General features: G+C 43.4%; 1 protein-coding gene across 2 annotated transcripts in view; it reads left to right on the forward strand.

The window, feature by feature from the left end:
* The window catches only part of AP2B1 (adaptor related protein complex 2 subunit beta 1), a 340179-nt gene that overhangs the window by 210506 nt on the left and 108016 nt on the right, over positions 1-21657 (forward strand). The window contains exon 15 of one of the 2 annotated variants that reach the window (XM_029612743.1): positions 16837-16857. The exons of the other annotated variant lie outside the window; for it this stretch is intronic. Coding sequence (XP_029468603.1) covers positions 16837-16857 — 21 coding nt within the window. The remainder of the gene's footprint in view (positions 1-16836; positions 16858-21657) is intronic. 2 annotated transcript variants of the gene reach the window in all.

The following is a 21657-nucleotide window of genomic DNA, read 5'->3' on the forward strand; positions in this document are numbered from 1 at the left end:
GTCACACGTGAGCATCATCTGTTTAGGCGCGTCCCGACAGAAAAAAAAAGGTTGCGCAGCACTGATCTAGTCTAAACATTATTGTTGCATGGATTGCTTGAGCAAACATTGGACAAATTGCTTGTGCTTGCTGTAACTAGGAAAAAAAATTCTAACTGCAGCAGAACTCTGGGATTCTAGTGGTAATCTGGCACCTGTTTTGACCCCTAAGCCACAATGATATTTTCTCTGTACCATCACAGGAGGACACACATAGGAACAATCTGATTTCCTAAGCTATAACATCTGATTTTACAGAGTTTAGTTTTCACTTATTACTGTACATCCACGCTGTACCATCTTTATTAAGTGGTATCGTACCACGGCAAACCTGTCACAGAACAGCGGGAAAGATCTGCAGATGACGCGTGTCCTGATTTGTACATACGTTTTCTGAATTTCTTATGCATCGTTGGATTTTTATACTAGGAAGAGCGCTCTGAAAAAGGTCATGAAAGTGAAATGGGAGTTCCTGTCAAGTCTGCACAGTCCTTCAGTCAGCCTCTGGGATAAACCCCCCCCCCCCTCGAGGCACGCTCTCTCATTTGAGAAGGACCCCGGGGCTTGGTTCCCTGTGTCCCCGTGGCTGCGTGTCACTGTCATGTTGTCTGGAGAGAAGGGGTCCCCTGGAAGGCTTGGAGCAGCTGGCTCCATAGGCCATGGCGGGGGGCGGGGCTTGCGGTCATTTGGCCCATTCCCATTGTGCTAGGGTTTTAGCTGCCGTGCGATGTGATACCTGATGGCGTGAGGAATTCCGACCTTCAGCAGGACCTGTCCTGCACCATCCCTGCTCACGTTCTTCACAAGGTCCGGGGGGGGGGGGGGGTCCTCGTGAAGAATGTGAGCAGGGATGGCGCAGGACAGGTTAGGGGTGCCCTTATATGTGCCCGTAGCTCTTGAGATAGCGAGCCTGTTCGGGACGACTGCCCGGGGAAACCATGCTGGATCTTTGTTTTTCTGCTGCCCTTTGCTCTAAATCACCGTGCGAGGAACGTTAGGCATTTAGTGTTTAAAAGTGATTGGCGGCTATTGTCAGCCCCTCCCCCCCCAAATGCACACACACTTACAGGCCTGCAAGTGCTTGGTAGCCACAGGTTTGCTAGCCAGGAACCAACGGTAACCAGATACAAACAGGCTGATACAGTAAAAGTCGCGGGAGAGTGGGCGAACGCACAGGCCACTCTCCTGTGCGCGCGACTTAGTATTCAAATGAGGGCCCACGGTAAAAAGAGGCGCTAGGGACGCTAGTGCGTCCCTAGCGCCTCTTTTTTGACAGGAGTGGCGGCTGTCAGCGAGTTTGACAGCCGATGCTCAATTTTGCCAGCGTCGGTTCTCGAGCCCGCTGACAGCCAAGGGCTCGGAAACCGGACGCCGGCAAAATTGAGCGTCTGGTTTTCAAGCCGCGGGCTGATTTAAAAATTTTTTTTTTTTTTTACTGCTTTTCTGTGCACTTTCCCGGTGCCGGCAGAAATTAACGCCTACCTTTGGGTAGATGCTAATTTCTGAAAGTAAAATGTGCGGCTTGGCTGCACATTTTACTTACTGAATCGCGCGGGAATAACTAATAGGGCCATCAGCATGCATTTGCATGTTGTGGGCGCTATTAGTTTCGGGGGGGGGTTGGTCGCGCGTTTTCGACCCCTTACTGAATAAGGGGTAAAGCTAGCGCGTCAAACGCGCGTCCAAACGCGGGTTAACTGTACTGTATCAGCCTGAAAGTAAGTAGGGTAAAGCTACAACATACCTGAGTCAGCCAGCCCTCACCCCACTGACTTCACCCCTTTTCCCCCAAAGGGAAGAGTATTAATAGGCGAGGGCCTATTCGAAGGACCCTTCTCTGTGTGTTAAAAACCCATTTACCTTTTAAAAAAAAAACCAAACCCAAATATGGATAGGAAGACTGGATCATTTTGGTCCTTTGCTTCTGTATGGCTTTCCTAAGGAGAGATTGCCTTGAACCCCGTCCACCTAGCTCCCTATGGCTCTTTGACCCTCCAAGCTTTGCCGATCGCATTTTCAGCCTGCCTCTTTTCTCTGCCGTCTTCTCATTTATCTCACATACAACCCCGGTGATGGCAGTGGAGACTGTTTAGACAGTTACAGGCCTTAGCTTTTAACCTGGCGGCCCTCTGCAGATATAGAGCTGTCAGGAGTGACTAGCCAGCCATTTGTCAGGCACTGTGGTGGTTTGTTTGTTTGGTTTTTTTTGTAACTTTAGCCTTAAGGGCTCCTTGGCTGGGAGCTGAAGCGCTTCCATCTGACCTTAGGTTAAAGCAAGAGCAAAACTGAGTGAGCAATGTGGTAACGAGGTACAGTCCCCGCAAAGTCATTGTTTCCCCGGCTGACGTACTTCTCAGGTCTTTGTCCGCCTTGCTGACGGACGCGGGTGCTGCAGTTTGCATCTGGTTAGAGGGACCATGCTGAACACGCACAATAATAATAATAATAAAAAAGCATTTCCCCTCAAATCCCCCTTTCAGTCTCCTACTTTCCTGGCTTCCTTTTTTCATTACAGAAGATTTGCACCTTGAAACAGGAAGTCTCTTCCTTTCTAATTAGCCTTCCGGTGTCAGAGTCCTCTGCTGTATTGCGTAAGTACTGCTAGGGACAGGGATTATCTTGTAGACTCTGCCAAGCAGGGAAAAAGCAAAGAAGAGGAGCTCAGGAGATAGGGTTCAGCGGTGTTGCTGCGCTCAAAACCAAGCCAGCAGAATCAGATACAAGGATGTGCGTATACAGAAGGCCTTTCCAGCTAACCTGGAGAGGCGGCTCCAACAAATCTCTGCTTTCAAAAATGGTCCCGTCTTCCCCCCCCCCCCCCCCATTGTGCCATTTGCTTTCTGTCCGAGTAACCCATTACCCTGCACGGAATTCCTCCGGATGAAAAAAAAAAAGAGGGGGGTGGTGGGGCTTAGCGACCGCATTCGGTGCTGTCCAGGGTCAGTCTGGTGGTGCCGGAAGTCCGGCCTTTGACTTTAGCCGGGTATATTCCGCGCAGCGCGGATCCAGTCGTGTTCCGCTGCTTGTCCAAATAAAATGAGCTGGGTGGCCAGAACCAGCTACCATTCCTGCTCCCACACTTCTAGGACTGGGGCAAGCGCTTATTTTGGGGCTGTGAGTTCATTGGGGGGAGGTGGGGGGGTTGTTTTGGTTTTACTTTTTTTTTTTTTAAAGCTGTTGCCAGTCCCAGTTGATTTATTATTTGATAACCCTCCATTATGCCGTAAGCCCGAGGCAGTGTACGATGTTATTTCAACAAATCAGTACGGCAGATGTACAGATGATCAGGAACAATACTGAAACACTAATTAGCCGTCGCCCATTGATAAAAGCATCAGCTCCTTTCTTGTTTAGCCCCTATCCCCAATGATGTAGAAAGCAGCTCGCAGCAGAATTGCCACCTTAGTATCAGTGAGATCTGCCATCGGTAGCAGTGAGTGATGCTAGTGCACAATACCCTCCTAATCCAGTTCTTGCTGACTGAACCACACTCTCAACTGGTTTCAGAATCTCAGGTCATTTCTTGCCTTCCAAAGATCCTGGGGAATAATGTTCCACCTCTTGGGGCCACAGCAAGAAAAGGCGACTTTTCCTCGTGCAGGCCAATTTAGCCAGTGCTGCAGTCTCCAGTAACAGCTATTGTGTTGAGGCCCTTAGAGCCTTAGCTGGTTTCTAATACTCTTAGCAGATCTGTAAGGTACTTGCGGCCAGACATATGGAGGCATTTATGGACCAAGCTCAAGATCTTACATTTCACACTGTCTACAATAGGGAGCCAGTGAAGCTCTCTTAGGATCTGTGTCACACAGCCCCTTTTGGTGTTGCCCTCATCAGTAGCCTGGCTGCAGTATTCTGAAGTACTTAAAGGGGGTCTAAAGGTGTAACTTGGCAGCCCGTGATACTGTGAATTACAACAATCCACTCACTTACCAATGTATGGATGATAGTTAAGTCATTTTTTGCTTTAGATGCATAAATACAGATCCCCCTCCATCCCCCCTGTACCACTGCAGATATATGGATAGATATAGGTAACTGTCATTTAATTTTATTACCAAACCGTTGGGGTTTTTTTGTGGGGGGGGGCGGGGTTTAAGTGAAACATTTATCCCTGAAATGAGAGGATCCAGCACACAATGATGTTTACTGGGTAATACATTTAAAGCTAATAAGAGAAAATATTTTTTTTTACTCAACGCATAATTAAGCCCTGGAATTCATTGTCTGAGGATGTGGTGAAAGCTGTTATTATAGCTGCTTAAAAAAAAAAAAAAAAAAAGGTTTGGACAAGTTCCTGGAGGAAAAGTCCATTAACAGCTATTAAGGCAAAGGCAGAGTTGCAGAAATCCCCTGCTTATTCTTGAGATAAGCAGCTTGGAATTTGTCTACCGCTTGGGATCCTGCCAGGTTCTTGTGACCTGGATTGGCCACTGTGGGAAACAGGATACTGGGCTTGATGGAGCCTTGGTCTGACCCAGTATGGCATGTTCTTCTGTTAAGTGGCGTATTGTCGTAACTAATCCACAGAGCTTCAGTTTTTATTGGATCCGTTCTGTCTGTGCTGGTACAACCAGTCGGCTTCTGCTTCCACATTGAGTGGTTATTCCTCGCCTGTGATCTGTCTCCCAGATGCACTGCAATTTGAGTGTCAGCATGGAGCTGTCACAACAGCCCAAAGCCCTGAGAAAGCTCTGCAAGATATTAAAGAGGACCAGATCCAAAACTGAGCCCTAAGACATCTCCTGTTTTAAAGGGAGAAAGCTGATGCTTCCGGTGCACATATTGCTCCCTATCATCCTTAAAATACCTGAACCACCTATCTTACAGCATGCAAGCTGTACAGAATGTGCTAGATAAAAGGAGAATCTGTTAATAGTTTCACCAGGAAGTGTTTCTGAACGAGTTTCTGTGTGTTGGGGGTGAGATTTTAAATGAAGCCAAAGGAAAACTGGAAGTCTCCCTGCTGTGCTTTTCTGATGGGCCCTTTCTGTGCTATTCAAGGCATGAAAGATTTCAGCACCTGCAGCTGTTATCCAGCCGCACCCTTAGCGACACCATAAAGCCTTTTATTGTGCACACAAGCTAAAATTGGAAGACATCACAGCAGGGCCAGTGCAAGGGGGATTAGGCGTCCTAGGCACCTTCTGCCTCCCCCCGCCACCCCCATTAGGGGGCGGGAGCCATGTGGGACCACGAGCGGCGGTGCTGCATCGCCACCCCCTAATGGTCAGCACCTTAGGCCCAGGCCTAGTTCGCCTAGTGGTTCCGCCAGCCCTGCATCCCAGACACACTGATGTATGTTCTAGGATATTAAATGATTAGGTATCGCGCTAATTACATTGATTATGCTTTTCAGAATTGTGTCTGTATTGATTCTTTAATATGTACCAGTTGTGTATGATTTTTATATATTATTTTGTGACTCACCTTGGGGTTCATGAATAAGGCATGGAATTGAGAATGGCTAAAAAAAAAAAAAAAGTTATTTGCAGTGACTGAGTGTGCTGTATCATTCGGGATGACGTACGTTGAAGTAAATGACATTTTTCTGGACGGTTTTTGTATTGCGGAGCAACGTAGGGCTGTCTTGCTTTTCCTTGCCTCTTTTATTTATTCCTGATTAAGTGCAGAGCAAAATAGCCATTTGCACAGAAGGTTTCATGCACGTCTGCCACCAGGCTGATTCCCAATTTTCAGGCTCAGTGTAGGGTGTATGAGTCTTGTGAAGGTTTTAGGAGATCGTGGTAAAAAATATAAAGTTGCGATGGAGAAGGTACAGAGAAAGGGCATCCAAAATGATAAAGGGGATGGAACAGCTCCCCTATGAGGAAAGGCTGAAGAGGTTAGGGCTGTTCAGCTTGAAGAAGAAACGGCTGGGGGGGGGGGGGGGGGGATATGATAGAGGTCTTTAAGATCATGAGAGATGTAGAACAGGTAGATGTGAATTGGTTATTTATTCTTTCGGATAATAGAAGGACTAGGGGGCATTCCATGAAGTTAGCATGGGGCACATTTAAAACTAATCGGAGAAAGTTCTTTTTCACTCAATGCACAATTAAACTCTGGAATTTGTTGCCAAGGGATGTGGTTAGTGCAGTTAGTGTAGCTGGGTTTAAAAAAGGGTTGGATAAGTTCTTGGAGGAGAAGTCCATTACCTGCTATTAATCAAGTTTACTTAGGGAATAACCACTGCTATTACTAACATCAGTAGCATGGGATAGACTTAGTTTTTGGGTAATTGCCAGGTACTTGTAGCCTGGATTGGCCACTGTTGGAAACAGGATGCTGGGCTTGATGGACCCTTGGTCTGACCCAGTATGGCATTTTCTTATGTTCTTCTTATCCCCAAATAAAGTTATCTGTAAACGTCTATCTGGATAATTTGCAACCTAACTGGCTAGATTTCAGTAGATGTCATGCAAAAAAAAAAGTCCAAGATGATACAGACTTACAAAGCAACTCAAAAGAAGAAACATCTGAATATACAATATTGAATCTTCAATCCAATTAATAGACTCATTCAGAGAATACCAACAATGACATTTCTTTTAAACTAAGGATTTTCATAACACCTCCCAGATGCTGAAACTTTTTTTTTTTTACATTTTCAGTATTTTCACCACTGATAGGTCGTAAACAATCAGTCCAATATACTAGAAAGTTCAAGAAAACGTTTTTGTTTTTTTTGCTCATAAAAATAAAGCATACTTTCCATTTGTAACACCCGATATATCGTTTTGTTTTGAACTACTGCTTCAGGGGCTTCTTGTTTATTGCAGCACCATTTGTGCGAGCTTTCTCTAAAACGATAAAATCCAAATTAGATAATGTGTAAGACAATTGTATCCTTCACTTCAAATGTGAAAAGGATAGAAAGATAATGGTAATAATCTCCAGTGAACATAGAGAGACGTACTTATTACTGATCAAATACCTCCTTGTCAACGGCCATTTTGAATGAGCAGTCATTGTCAGTCACCTTACAAACGCCCCTGGTTATAAAACCTGCCCATCGTAGTAAGGTCACAATGGCACGAATGGAACGTGAAGATGTCAAAATGTCAAGCAAACAGAACCACCCACTCAACTTCTTTATTCAGTCCCAAAGTTACGCCAGTCTGAAAACGGTATATCCACAATTGGTCCCTTCGTGTTAGTTTCAGTATAGCCGGTTAGGTTGCAAAGTTATCTGGCTAGGCTTAGCCAGATAAACTTCTAACTTGACCAGCACTATTCAAGGAATATGGTGTTGAAAAGCATGCGGTTCGGATAGAGAGATTAATCAGTGAGTGGCAGCGCAGGAAACCGTATCAGAACAACTTACCATTCATCTAAGCAGCGCTGAGAAAGGAGAGTGGACTGCACTGAGGATCCAGAGAATTCATAGATTTGCTTGAAAATGTGAGCAGCTATGAACTGCTTCAGGTTCAGCTGTGCTGGACGTCGCACCTGCTCCAGAAACATTGGGTCTTTCACTGGAGACTAAGCCCGTTGCGGTGGAGCCGGCACGCTGAGTGCGTGTAAACAGAGACCAGTGAGGACAGGCATTAAGCCGATGCTAGCATACAAAAAGGAAGGGGTGGCTAGAGTATAAGGCAATAAGTTATTATTCAGCCAAATTGTCAGAGAGTTGAAGGGCTTTAGCCCCCAGCATCTTCTGAACTCTTATCACAGATGTGTGAAGTTTGCATTGCAACTTCCTGCAAAACTCCAGGATCTTGTGCAATGCTGAAGTGGTCTCGTTGCAAACTTGCTTTCTGGAAAAGTAGCACGAGCGATTGACCAAGGTCAGAATAATCCTCTCACAGTTGTGAAGATAACGGTTCAGTGCATGATATACAATCCGGGTTTGGTTTTGGTTTTTTAAACTGTGACGCACACTTTTCACAGACATGTCTTACAGCAAGGTAAATCAAATAACCTTAAAATCTAGATTGGGAAGTCTTGTTCAACTGATAAAACAAGCCAGAGGTTCTAACGAAGAATGGTTTATCTTCATGTTTGCCCTTGTTCAGTAGTGTCATACTTTTCATTTTGATAGCATTAACGCCTGCCGCTTATCATCCTGCCTTTTTCAGCAGTGACTTTTGTAATAGATTGCTGCAAGTGATATGGGTGACATGTCTAACGTTTGCTATGCTTTTGTGACTGTTTCCTTTATTAGAAATATTTTTGCTCCAGTCCCGAGTCTGTGCCTTTTTCTGCAATTGGAAGTACCAGTTTGCTTTATTCAAGAAGATCAAGTAAAGCATTGTTTGGCCTGAAGGACGTGGACTGGAGACAAATTGTGATTTTAAGCTTGGCCTTATTTTATTTTGATAGACTTTGTTTTTACAGTTTTGATGATGATAAATTTGGTGGCCTATGGATATGGTTTTGAATTATTTTTGCTTAAAGATGTCTTTCTCGTGGAGATGTCATCAAGTGACCCTACAGAGAGTGTAGCTTGCAGAAATGAAGAAAATAGTCATAGAGGATGCAGTCCCTTGGAGCTTGAGGATTCTGTCTTGTAATTGCATGGCATTTTTGGATTGTTTTCTTGGATGCATGGTGTATGAGCGGTAAATGTTTCCCAGGTATTCCTTTATTTTGTACAGACATTGTCTGTTTCTGTTATTGATGACAAGTCCAGGAATTTATTTCAACCTCTTGTTTGCAGTAAATTGTAGAGGGAGATACCTAAACTGAGCAGTATCTCTTAACAAAGGATGTGATTATCTTATTTGCAAGATATGGAAGTTAAAAATGTGCTGTACTGCAAAGGGTATAATAACAGCTGACTTCAAAATGTGTTCACTTAATATAAATGGGAGTGTATTTACCTATTAAAAAAAAAAAAAAAGATTCTTGGAGCTGGCCACAACTTCTGAGCTCCCAGTCATAGTTTGGGGTGGGGCCAGGGGAAGAGGTTAGGGTCGTCTTGGTGGGAGAAGGGGGTCATACTGATGCAGCCCTCAGACTGAGCTTTTGGAAACACTTTTTTTTGGGGGGGGGGGGGCAATGGATGGAAGGATATTTAGGCCAAAATGCCCACAATTTTTACTTATTTTGGGGAGGGCTTGGGGGCTCCAGGATTGACAGACGGGACCAGCAAGCTTTTCACTAGAGTGGGGATCGGAAATCAGGCCTGCTGGGGAGATGTCTCTTTTTTTTTTTTCTCCTTTCTGCAGTTGCTACTTAACAGGTGAATATTGTTGGTTAAGTTAAAGTTATCTGGGACTTTACAGCACCTTTTGCCCATGTCAACACACAGGCAAATAACTTATTTGGTTAACTTCAAATATCAGAATTAACTGAACAAGTTATTTGGCTATCTCAGCTCTGACCCAAAACATCCCTTACTTATCCAGCTAAATGGATGTCTTGTGCCCTTTAGCTTAATAAAGATATTTACAAAAAAAAGATTACGCCGGATAAGTGGCAGGGATATTGGAAAACCAGGAGGTAGCCAGATAACGGCCCAGCTTTCCTGCTTATGTGCCTTTGATTATTGACCTCTTCTTGTATCTCAGAAACACACCTGCCGATACCTGTAGTCTCTCTGATCTGTCAGCCTGCAGGACAGGCAGAAGCTTAGTACAGTAAGGATTCTTTGTATTGCAGTTGGATAAACTGAGCCATAGAGGGAGAGCGTGAAATTATTTCAAGTAATCTCCCAGGATTTCTTCTAACTCCTAGTCTTTTTATTCTAATGTCCCGACCACGTCCCCTTTCTGTAATGAGGTCCCGTGAACTAAAGGGACACCCAGTTCATCGTCTGCCGAAAGTGCACCGGGGCACCTTAAATAATCAGAGATGGGAAATCAGGGGGGGGGGGGGGAGAGTTATATTGATTCTTAAAATGTACCTTGTTAATTTCATACTCAGAACTTCCTTACAGTCAGCTTTTTTCAATTGGAAACTTCATAGCAAAATCCAGACAACCTCCAGTACAATCGAACAACCCATTGCTGTTCCCCCTGTGGGAGAGTGTGCTTTATCTGGAATAAGAGGGCATGAAATGTGTAGCCAATTTAGAAATCTTGAGTTGATACTAATCTGATAGGTGAAAAGCTCTTCTAAGTGGAAAGCACTCTAAGTAATACTATTGAACAAAATGGTTGACTGAAACCAAGAACAGTTAGAGTTGACTGATCATTTGGTTCTTGGCTTAACCTGTCAATAGATCCCTCCTGGATGATGGTCTGTAAGCATTAAGGCCAGATGGTGTGGGGTATTACTGCAGTAACCCATTGTCCTGGATGACATGAGGAAGATCATGATGGTTATCATGCTGCCGCCCGCTGTCACATCGTCTCTCTTATGGGACGTCATCACGGGGGGAGGGGGGGGTGAAGCATCAGAGCTCCCCCAGTAGAATTACTGCATAGTCCTGTTACTCAGTTGGCCATCTGCTATTCTTGGCATCATAAACCTTACCACACAGTGCCGTCCACACAACAAACACTTCTATTTCTGCGGCAGAGCCTGTAAATCAAAACAGATGGACTTCTAGAGAAAAGAAAAGCTGTTTTTTGTTTTGTTTTTAATTGGGGAGGAGAGATACCTCGTGTCTTTATTTTTGTTGTGGTTTTCTGTATAGCATGTTGCATGTAAACCTCAAGGAGATGCATCGGTCATAAACCATGTATTTCAAAATGTGAAAAAAAAAAAAAAAGAATGGGGGCCCAGAGATAAAGTGACTCATTTACCGCCACACACCGACCCTTGGGTAGGCGACGTGTTCTTCTCAGCCATTGTGGTATTGGTTCTGGCTGTCTGATCAGAGATGTTAAATGTTTGAGCCACAATGTTGGGCACTCCCAGCAGGGCCAGGACTCTTCGTGGTCTGGTTTCCAGCTCTCTTTGCCTTTTCCATGTTCACCTGTAGCCATTCTGCTTCTCTCTTGTGTTCTGTGGGATCCGCATAAAACTTTCTCCACAACTTTTCTTTTTCAGCTTTGCTGGCTGATATTTTTTGACTGTATTAATGTTCTTTCCCATTTCCAGGTAAAATTGCTGTGGGTCCTCTCTCAATGTTTTATTTTGATATCTCCCATTTCTCTTTTCTTTTGTGCTTCTGGAGTACATGAATTTAGTCTTCTGTTAGTGCAGCATGTTTCAGCTTGGTGGTTTTGGATTATTCACATTATTTTATTTTTTTTGCATCGATCCTTTGAGGTACTCGTCTACCAGTGACACCTCGAAACGCAGTTATTTTATTTTCTTCCTCTGTGTTTTTTTCCCAAGGAGGAGTTATCTTTCTCCTTTTCTTCTGGCCTTGCATCCTTGTCGGAAGGATCCCCTCAGTGGTTTTCACTGCACAGTATTGACATCGGACATTGAAATTTGATTCGATAGATGGTCCCTTTATGCAGGCTGTATTGATCTTACTTATATTCTTTGCTTTGGTCGTCAGGTTTCACTTAGGTAAGTCTTTCTCTCTCCTGGACCCCACATGCATCTCCATCTCCACATAGGCCAAGAGCTCAACTACCAGCTCCTCCATCTCCTGCCCCCCCCCCCCCCCCCCCCCCTTCGTTCCACTGAGCTCTCTGGCTTGCCTTACATTGCTCTCATCCTCCTGTGCTGCGCTATTGCTGCTGTTTGATATCTCACTCGTTAACTTCTCCAATTGTTCTGACTGTTTGGCACCTCTCTGGCCATCCCAGTACCTTTCGCCTGGTGCTTCTCTCGGAATCTCCTCATTCTTTTTCTCTCTCTCTCGTGCTGCATCAGCCCTCGGTTGTTTTAAGGTGTTTGCTTTGATTTTTCCAATTAGAGATATTCATGTGACTTGCTTTTTGCACCTTTTTATTTTGATAGTATTCTTTTTTTTTTTTTCTTCCAGGGTTTGACATGCTCTCCTTGTAAACCCTCCTGATTTAAATGTAAGGTTTGTGGCATAAAAATAACAATTTATTATTTAGCAACAAATACCACAGTATAATTGTGCGCTGAATGAAAAAATATTCTCCAATTTGTTTAAATATGCTATTTATTAGCTTCATGGAGTGTCCCTTAGTTCTAGTACTATTTGATAGGGTAAGTGACTGTTCCCTGTTCACCTGTTCGACCCCCATTAAAGATTTTATCGACTTCATCTCTCTTCTTAGTAGTCTCTTCTCCAGACTGAAGAGCTCTAACCTCTTCAGCCTTTCCTCATAGGGGGGAGTCTTTCCATCCCCTTTATCATTTTGGTCGCTCTTCTCTGTATCTATTCAAGTTCCCATGTATCTTTTTTGAGATGCGGTGACCAGAGCTTCACACAGTACTCAAGGTGCAGTCTCACCATAGATCGATACAGAAGCATTACATCATTCCCTGTTTTATTTTCCATTCCTTTGCTAATAATACCTAACATTCAGCCTCATTCACTAAGCCGCCATATTTTTCCCTGAGAGACAAATACTCATTTTTAAACACGTGTAGTGCTGGACCTGGAATAATGCAAGATGTTTGAAATGTTATATCCCCATGATAGTTCATGCAAGTCAAGTGCAGAAAATATTTCATAGTCCATATGGTCTTCAAACAGAGATTGCATTATTAATAAATAAATAAATAATTAAATTAAATACTTTATTAATAATAAAATCTCTGTTTAAAGACCATATGGACTATGAAATATTTTCTGCACTTGTCTTGCATGAACTATAATTGTTGAGTGCAGTTCCTGCTCTTATGTTCTTTGGATATCCCCATGATAGGCCATTTAACCATTGTTTTTCCACGTTCAATTACCTAAAGAGGCTTAGGGAATGAGGCTGATTGTTTTCTTTTTTGGCCTCTGCCATGCACTGGGCTGAGGATTTCAAAGTGTTGTCCACAATGATTCCGAGATCCTTTTCTTGGGTGGTGACGCCTAATATGAAACCCAGTATCCGGCGCTTACAGTTTGAATTAATCTTTCCTAGGTGTATCACTTTGTTGTACTTATCTAGAAGCAGAGCATTCAGGCTGAGGCATAAAACAGCAAGCAAGCTCCCTCAGAACCGAGCATGGAAATTCTCTCCTCGTGCTATCTATCGGGTCTTACCGTAGCATCTTTAGGACAGTGGTGTAGGGGATACCGGCCATAAATGGTTCTAGCCATTCATTTTACGGGCTGACATTCATTCTTGCTTCAGGAAGCTCATCTGCGGTGTACCTCAGGGCTTTCCCCTGCCACCATTCCTTGTTGACATTTATGTAGGGCCTGTCATACATATTAAGGCATGTCATTGAATGGTCAGATCAGGCAGTGGCAATTTCTAAGCTCATCCAGTGCCTTGCAGAAGTCACAAGCTGGCTGAATACATTTTAATTAAAACTTAATCCCGCAAAATCCAAACTCCTCTGAGTGAGCAGACGTGGGCTGGGGGTGGGGGAGCCTTTGGCAAGTTTGCTATCTCTTATCAGGAGTAATTCTGCAACCTCAAGAGTTACAGCCAAACTTTCAAAGCTGTCCATGGTACACCATTTGTTTGAGTAAGCGGACACATTTATGGTAGGATTTTCTAAACTATGCGAGAAGAGCCGCACGGTTGATGAAATTCTTCGCATTTCTGCCCCAAGAGTAAGCCCATATATTTGTAAGGCAGGAGCACGTATGCTTTCTGTACGCATTTAAAATCAATGGGCCTGATTTTAAAAAGCATTTGCATGCTTAAAATTGGGTTTTACAGGTGTAAGTGCACTTTACCCATGTAAGAGGGCTTTTGAAAATCACTACAACATATGCCATTGAACTGTGTATAGGGTTTACTTGCATAAGTGCACTTGACTCAAGCAAATGGCTTTTTCAAATTGCTGCAATAATGTTACATTTACGCGTGTAACTCCTTTTAACATTACCTCCACTAGGTGCATATATTTTACGCCCAAAACAATTAACAATTCACCTGCAATAACCCAGGATTAGACACAGAAGCAGCTATTTTATGAAGTATGCACATCTTGGACTTGCCAGTTCACCTCGTCCCTCTAGCCCTTCACTTTGAGCCCCTTCAGTCACCCAGGCCTCTCGCCCAGAAACTGCAGACAAGTCCAATTTTAATGTCTTTAGTCAATTAGCAGGTGTAGAATTGGTAGTGTATACACACATACCTCTTACAAAACAGCAGCTTGTGTACGGACTTCCAACCCTGTCCCAGAACGCCCATAAGCAATCCCCACCCACGCCACTGCAAGTGTGTGCATATTCTCAAGATTTACAAAATAGCATCTGTGCGTGCATGCCAACTGAGCACGTGTATGCTATTTTCATGTGCACAAACCAGACGCAGATATTTGAAAATTCCCCCATTAGTACATAGTTTAGGAGTTCACGTGGATCACATGCTTTTGATGGAGAATCGGATCCCCATGTGTCTGTGCCAGAAATGTCAACTGTTTTATTTTCTAACGGTATGATTTAGCCATCCTAGTACGTGCTGTCATTGCCAATCACAAAGACTACTGCAATTCCCAGCAGCCGGCGTATTCCACAATATAGTCTGAAGCACCTGCTAGGCTTCTAGCGGGAGCTGCATTGAGTGACCCATCGGAGTCCAATTTCATACGGCTTGTATTGGCCACCGGTAGATTTCAGGGTAAGATTTAAGACCTCGTGCATCATTCTTAACCATTTGGCACCAGTTTGTGTCGGCGCTTAGATCATCACAAGCCAGGGAGGACTCCTAGCAGACCTTACTGTCGGTCACACCCTTAAGAGATGAGATTAACGTGGACCAAGTAGTACGCGTTGAGTTGTTCTGCACCTGGATTATGGAATTCCATTCGGCTTGAGTTGCATTCGGAATCCTGTTACCTCACACTTAGAAAGCAAATTGTCTTGGCTCCTCTGCAAGCTTTTACCTAAGGGACTGGAACAGTTGTCAGTCAAACCTAATATGATGACAGATTTCTTTTGGCTTTGATTGACCCCTCCTGCCTTGGATGTTATAGTCCTTGCTAGTATTGCTGGCATCATTGCTCGTATGAATTAGGCCTGTTCCGGGATGAGCAATGCTAGCTTTTGTGCTTGTCTGTCTGCTTTGTTTTGTTGGTTGTAACTGTCCATGGTACCATTTAGTAATTTTATGGGATCCACTTTGTGCTTAGTATCAGGTATAATACATTTATAAATGGAATTAAATGAAATTTGTAAATCAAAGCTTTTATAGGAATATAAGTTTTGCAGGCTTGTTTACTTTAATCTTTCTAAATGGAGCAACATTAAAAGCTGTTCATATGCAGGCAGCAGGATAAGTCTGACCTATTGAACTCCGCTAATGCTCTTGAACTGTGTTTATAGTCCCGAGGGCGGCTGTCTCAGGGACAATTTAGTTATTAGCTGCCTTACCAGCAGGGCAGGGACTTTACTAGTTGTTACCTTTCTTACCTCACAAGAAGTTCCCAGTTTACTAACTGAGGCTTATGGCACTCAGAGGTTTCGCTGCGCCGGCTGGTTTGTTATAGAAAACACTCACAGTTTTTATATTTCTCAATAATACTCTTTATTATAGTAAAGCAAAGTAAAAGGCAGAAGAAGAATTTACAGGAATGACAGTTTTCCTGGGAGTGACTTAGAGCGTCTTAACAGTGACGCATCAAAGCCTTCGCAGTTTTCAAGTTACACATTACATTCTTATATACAGATTTTGCTAACAGTGTCTGTTTTTTGTTTTGGGATGACTTCCTTATTTGGACTAAACCTTTTACCTAAACTAATGATGTAAAAGTACCGTTATCTTGGTACGCTAGGCCTTGAGCTGCTCCATACAAACTGCTTGCATCTCTCATGCAAAGCCTGTTAAAAACAAATACACATTCCTTCTCTTGTGCAAAACTGTTCCACTAATTTCATTATTTAGTTATTTAATTCAGGTTATCTTCAACTGCCAGCAGATAGCAGCCATTGCAATGCACTGCACCAGTGCCTTCAAGTTTATATTCAAGATGGTGAAAATAAGTAAGACATCAATAAAACAATACTAAAAAAGAACTAGTCTTTTCAGCTGTGTGTTTGCACAAACCCCATTCATCTCCTTTAAGACCTCGGTACAAGAAAAGCGTGTTGTCATTGTGCATGGTAAGACACATTTAGCAACGAGGTACTTGTCTCAAAGAGCGTCCAGTTTATGAGATAGCACGGGGAGGTGAAAGGATGCATCCAAAGTCACCCAGTGAGTGACAGAGGGAGAGCTGTTACCCGCATTGCCAGGTTTCACAGTTTACTTTTACTTCATTTTTTTGAGTGACTGCAATGCCATTTAAAAATATCAGTGCGGCTTACATATTAGCTGTTGATTTAAGGAAGGCATTAATACTAAAGTCTAAAAATAATGTTGTTCAGCTTATTCTGTGTCAAACTGGTATCATAATCCTGGATTGTACGCCGCCCCGCCTTGAGTGAATTTTGAATTTAAAAAGGCAGGTAATAAATCCAAATAACGCGTTTGTGTGTGCACGTGTATGTTTGATTTATATTCTGTTTTGTTAAATAAGTGCGACAGTAAAATAGATTAGCTCTGTATTTGGACAGGTACAGGCCCCTGCCAGCCCATTCCAGGTTTAGATAGTGTCGTTGTCTAATGCATACGAAGGGTTTCTTACGACAGGCTTTCTGTGACTTTGCTGGGCCGGACCATGTGAGAAGCTCTGGGAAGGAGGTTATGCTGTGCCTCTGTCACCTCAGCATCTACAGCCCCAGTGGGGGGGTGGGGGAGGTCATGTTTCGTAGATAGCACAAGGATGAGGCTGTGACTCTTCAGAGGGACTTTGTTCAGCGTCCATTGCTTTCAGCCCCACTAATGTGTCTGCTTCTTTCCTCCTGCATCCTGCTGTTCCCTGCAGATGGGAGAGGACACTCAATGGGTAATTGGTTTCTTTGCTCGCTCTCTGTCTCCTCTGCACTTTTCTCTCACTCCCGCCTGTTGTATTTCATTTCTCATACACATCCATCCTCTCACCTTGCCCCGTCCCTGTTGCAGAGAGGAAAGGGAAGTGCGTTAGGAGATTAAATGGAAAGAGCAGAGTTGAGCGCCTTAGCTTTAGCTATTCCCGGGCAGATTGAACAGGAAGTTAATCATTGCCATCTTGCTGAGCATGAAAATTGGCCTTTAATGAATCTTTCTATACTGATAAATTACTTTATAAAATTGACTTTAGAGTCTCCGTTGTGACTCTGAGCATTCAGGTCCTAAAATGCTTGGATTATTAAATTAAGGGACAAATTTGTGCTTAAAGATTTCATTTGAATGGGAAGGATCTTGAATGCAGACGATTAGAGGACTCAAGGCAGCAATGGTTTTAGCAGAGGGGGAGATCATGTCAGGCAAATGTGGCCTATTTCTTTGACTGGGTGACCAAAGATTTAGATCAAGGACAAACACCGGATAACCTGTACTTAGATTTCAGTAAGGCTGTCCCACAAAGAATGCTCAAAAATAAATTAAACCCTAAGGGTCGGTTTTAAGGTGGTAAGCTGGGTTAGAAACTGGTCGAGGGATAGGCAACAGATGATAGTGGCAAATGAAGTTTAGTCCAAAGAAAAGGAGCATTTATCAGTGGAATGCCTCAGGGATCAGTCCCTGCTGGAAAGGTTTGCCTTTTTGTAGCTGATACTAAGATCTGCAGCAGGATGGGCACTCCGGATGGAGGAGAAAAAGTGAAGAATCAAAAGTGTGGCAGCAAAGATTTAATGCAAAAAAGGTGTAGAGTCCTGCGTTTGGGGCACAGACATGCAAGAGAGTGAGGCACTAGTGTGAACCAAACGAGCGAGGCCTCTTGGTGGTTATATCTGATTCTCTTAAGGTTGCAGAACAGTGCAGCAAGAGAGTAGAAAAGCTGGAAGAATGCTAAGGGATCTAGGGAGAGCCCTAACCACTAGAAAATAACAAAGTGGTAATGCCTCTCTATATATTGGTGAGATCTCTCCTTGAGCATTGAGTCCAGTTCTGGAGGCCGTACCATCCAACGGATATAGACAGAGTCTGCACAGCAAGCCCTAGGAAATATTGCTCAAGAACCTAGATAGAGGAGAGAGAGGGATGATCAAAGGTATAAATAAGTCAATAGAATTGATAGTTTTTCACTGGCTATGTAGGTATAGTATAGGAGGCTCCTAGAAGTTACTCTGGAATAACATTAGGTAGCATTTCTTCACGGAAAGGATGGTGAATACATGAAATAGCCTCCCAATAGTAGGAGTAGTGGGTGGTGGAGGCAACAACCATAAAAGAATTCAAGAAAGCCTTGGGTAGTTGAGAAAAAAATGAAAGTAAAGCTAAAAATCAAGTAGGCTGTGTGGTATTGCAACGGGAAAAGACAAAGGCCAGACTAACTGGTCTTTATTTACTGGCATGGTCTGTTTCTGTTGTATCGGGGGGCCTTGCTGCATTCCCCCAGTTCCAGCCAAGCCCATCATTGGGATCTAGGGTCCTGCTCCAATAAATTCCCACTTATGGGAAATTGACTGGACTTGGATCAGGTTTCTGGTTGTTGTCATGGTCTTTTAGCCCCTCTCTAATGAAAATCACTTCTTACAGCCTGGCCCCGGTTGCTTTTCTTAATATTTTTTCTATCGAGGGTACAGGCTTGATAGGACAATAAGAGTATAAAGCAGGGACCTACTAGATAAGGCATTAACCTTCTAAGCCAGGGATTGTGGGTTCAAATTGTACCAAGGGGTGCCCATTAAACCTTGCTTTGGAAAAGAGACAACTAAGAAGGGGTTATGATACAGGTGTATAAAATCTTGAGTGGGGTGGAACAGGTGATTAGGGATTATTTATTTACATTTTTCACATAGAACTTAGGGCGCTCCATGAAATTAGCAGGTAGCAGTTATAAACAAATCAGAGAGAGTATTTTTTTCACTGAACCCACAATCAGGTGTTGGAGTTTGGTGAGAGAGGGCATGATCAAGGCATCCAGCATAGTTGGGTTTTTAAAAGGGGTTTAGGCAAATTCCTGGAGGAAAAGTCCATAAAAAGCCACGCGGACTCAGAGAAATTCACCACTTATCCCCGGGAGTGAGGAACAAATAATTGGATCTACTGTTTGGAATCTTCTGGCTACTTCCTAATGACCTGGATTGGCCACCTTCTGAGTCAGGATGCTTGACTTGATGGGCCTTTGGTCTGACACAGCATGACTTTTCTTATGTTCTTAATAAGCAGTGTGGTTGCTATGTTAGTCCACTTGAATACACAGAAATACAGGTCAAGAAATAAAAACAATATATATCAGGTTATGTCGTTTTATTCAACTAACGTCTGACCTAAAGAAGAGCATTTTAGCTCTCACAAACGAGCTGAGAAATGTATAAAGTTGGTCCAGTAAAAAGGTATCACCAGATATGTTTTTCGGTTTCATTCGTTAAACTTTTATTTCTGCTCTTTAGAAGCCAAGCAGGTGTGATATGGAAGTCACAGATTAGGCATCTCAAGTATCTCTTTCCTGTATGTCAAATGTTGTTGTATGTGCAGAAACCATCTAAGAGTAAAACTGCTCTACGCTATGAGAGAGAAGATTTTACCATTTCTGTCTACTCTGTTAAAAGCAGCAGCAGACTGTCTTGGCTGTCGGTAACTTTCCCCACCGATTCTCCTTCAAAGTTCCGTATTTGTACCTGCTCCATTATCTGGATCCAGCTGCCCCAGATTTTCTTCACTAGATCTGGGAATGGTTCCTGACTTCCGCATCCAGGGATTGTGTATTTTTAAATCACCAGAGCTCTAAAGAATGTATTGTGCTTGCTATCCCGGCTTGTAGCTGCCAGCTTATTAAAGCTTCAGTAAGGAGCAGCTGGTCTAATTATGCCGAATCTTGAATCTTTTCAGACTTGATTGTAATTTCCGTCCAGATTCTTTGCTCTACTCGGAGATTTAGGTCTGAGACTGTTTAATATTTGGAAGGTGTCTGAAGTACAATTGATTCAATATGTGCTTGCATTTCATTTGTCTGCCTGAAGTGTTTTAAAGGAGTAACAGAACTTGGCGATTGGGTGGAGGAAGCATGTCCGAGGAATTTGAGAGATTTTTTTAATTTTGTGAAACAGGAGTCTGACTATTTATTTATTTAGGATTTTTATATACCGACCTTCTTAATACAAGTATCAAATCAGGTCGGTTTCCAAAGAACAAAACTGTCGCGGTTAAGGCGTTACAATAAACAGAGTTTCTGAACATAGGAACATCAATAAATATTACATAGGCAACAGTAACTTGACTATTATAGAAACATCTTGCTTTACTGAGACCATTAAGCTGCATTGGAGATCTTACCTTAGCCTTATGATCTTTATTATTAGGCCTGCTGGTTGCAGAGTTTGTGTAGCATTTCTCAGCTTCCTATCCTGCCCTATCTCAGCCGAGGGTGTCGGTCTCCCCAGGAGTGTATTCCAGCTTCAGGGAGGACAGATGGCCCAGAGCTTGATCTGTGCATGTATTAGGGAGCTGCTGAGCCATGAAACCTGCAGCTTACAAGTAAGTTGTGGTTCACAAAGAGAGAAAAAAGCTAAATCTGAAAGCATGAGAGAATTTGGCAGAGTAGAATGCTCTTCCTGGTTAAGGACACCGAGGGAGCCAGATACAGCGTTACAAAATTCTAGGATGCCACATGAACTTTTCCAGGAATGAAAAAGAGTAAACAAGACACCTCTAGTAACATTGCGCAGGTATTAATAGTTCACCAGAGGCATTTTTTCAGTAGAAATGACATTTTTGATCAAGAAGTGAGTGCCGAGGTGGTGACCTGGATTGCAAATTGGTTGGCGGACAGAAGACAATGTGTGATGGTAAATGGAACCTTCTCTGAAGAGAGAGCGGTTTTAAGTGGTGCACCGCAAGGATCGGTGTTGGGACCGGTCCTGTTCAATATCTTTGTGAGCGACATTGCGGACGGGATAGAAGGTAAGGTATGTCTTTTTGCGGATGACACTAAGATCTGCAACAGAGTGGACACGCCAGAAGGAGTGGAGAGAATGAGACGGGATCTAAGGAAACTGGAAGAGTGGTCGAAGATATGGCAGCTGAGATTCAATGCCAAGAAGTGCAGAGTCATGCATATGGGGAGTGGAAATCCGAATGAACTGTATTCGAGGGGGGGGGGAAAGGCTGATGTGCACGGAGCAGGAGAGGGACCTTGGGGTGATAGTGTCTAATGATATGAAGTCTGCGAAACAATGCGACAAGGCGATAGCAAAAGCCAGAAGAATGCTGGGCTGCATAGAGAGAGGAATATCGAGTAAGAAAAGGGAAGTGATTATTCCCTTGTACAGGTCCTTGGTGAGGCCTCACCTGGAGTACTGTGTTCAGTTCTGGAGACCGTATCTACAAAAAGACAAAGACAAGATGGAAGCGGTACAGAGAAGGGCGACCAGGAAGGTGGAGGATCTTCATCGGATGACGTACGAGGAGAGATTGAAGAATCTAAATATGTACACCCTGGAGGAAAGGAGGAGCAGAGGTGATATGATACAGACTTTCAGATACTTGAAAGGTTTTAATGATCCAAAGGCAACGACAAACCTTTACCATAAGAAAAAAATCAGCAGAACCAGGGGTCACGATTTGAAGCTCCAGGGAGGAAGATTCAGAACCAATGTCAGGAAGTATTTCTTCACGGAGAGGGTGGTGGATGCCTGGAATGCCCTTCCGGAGGAAGTGGTGA

This window comes from Rhinatrema bivittatum, chromosome 8 (genome assembly GCF_901001135.1).
Source record: "Rhinatrema bivittatum chromosome 8, aRhiBiv1.1, whole genome shotgun sequence".
In the NCBI taxonomy this organism is placed as follows: Eukaryota; Metazoa; Chordata; class Amphibia; order Gymnophiona; family Rhinatrematidae; genus Rhinatrema; species Rhinatrema bivittatum.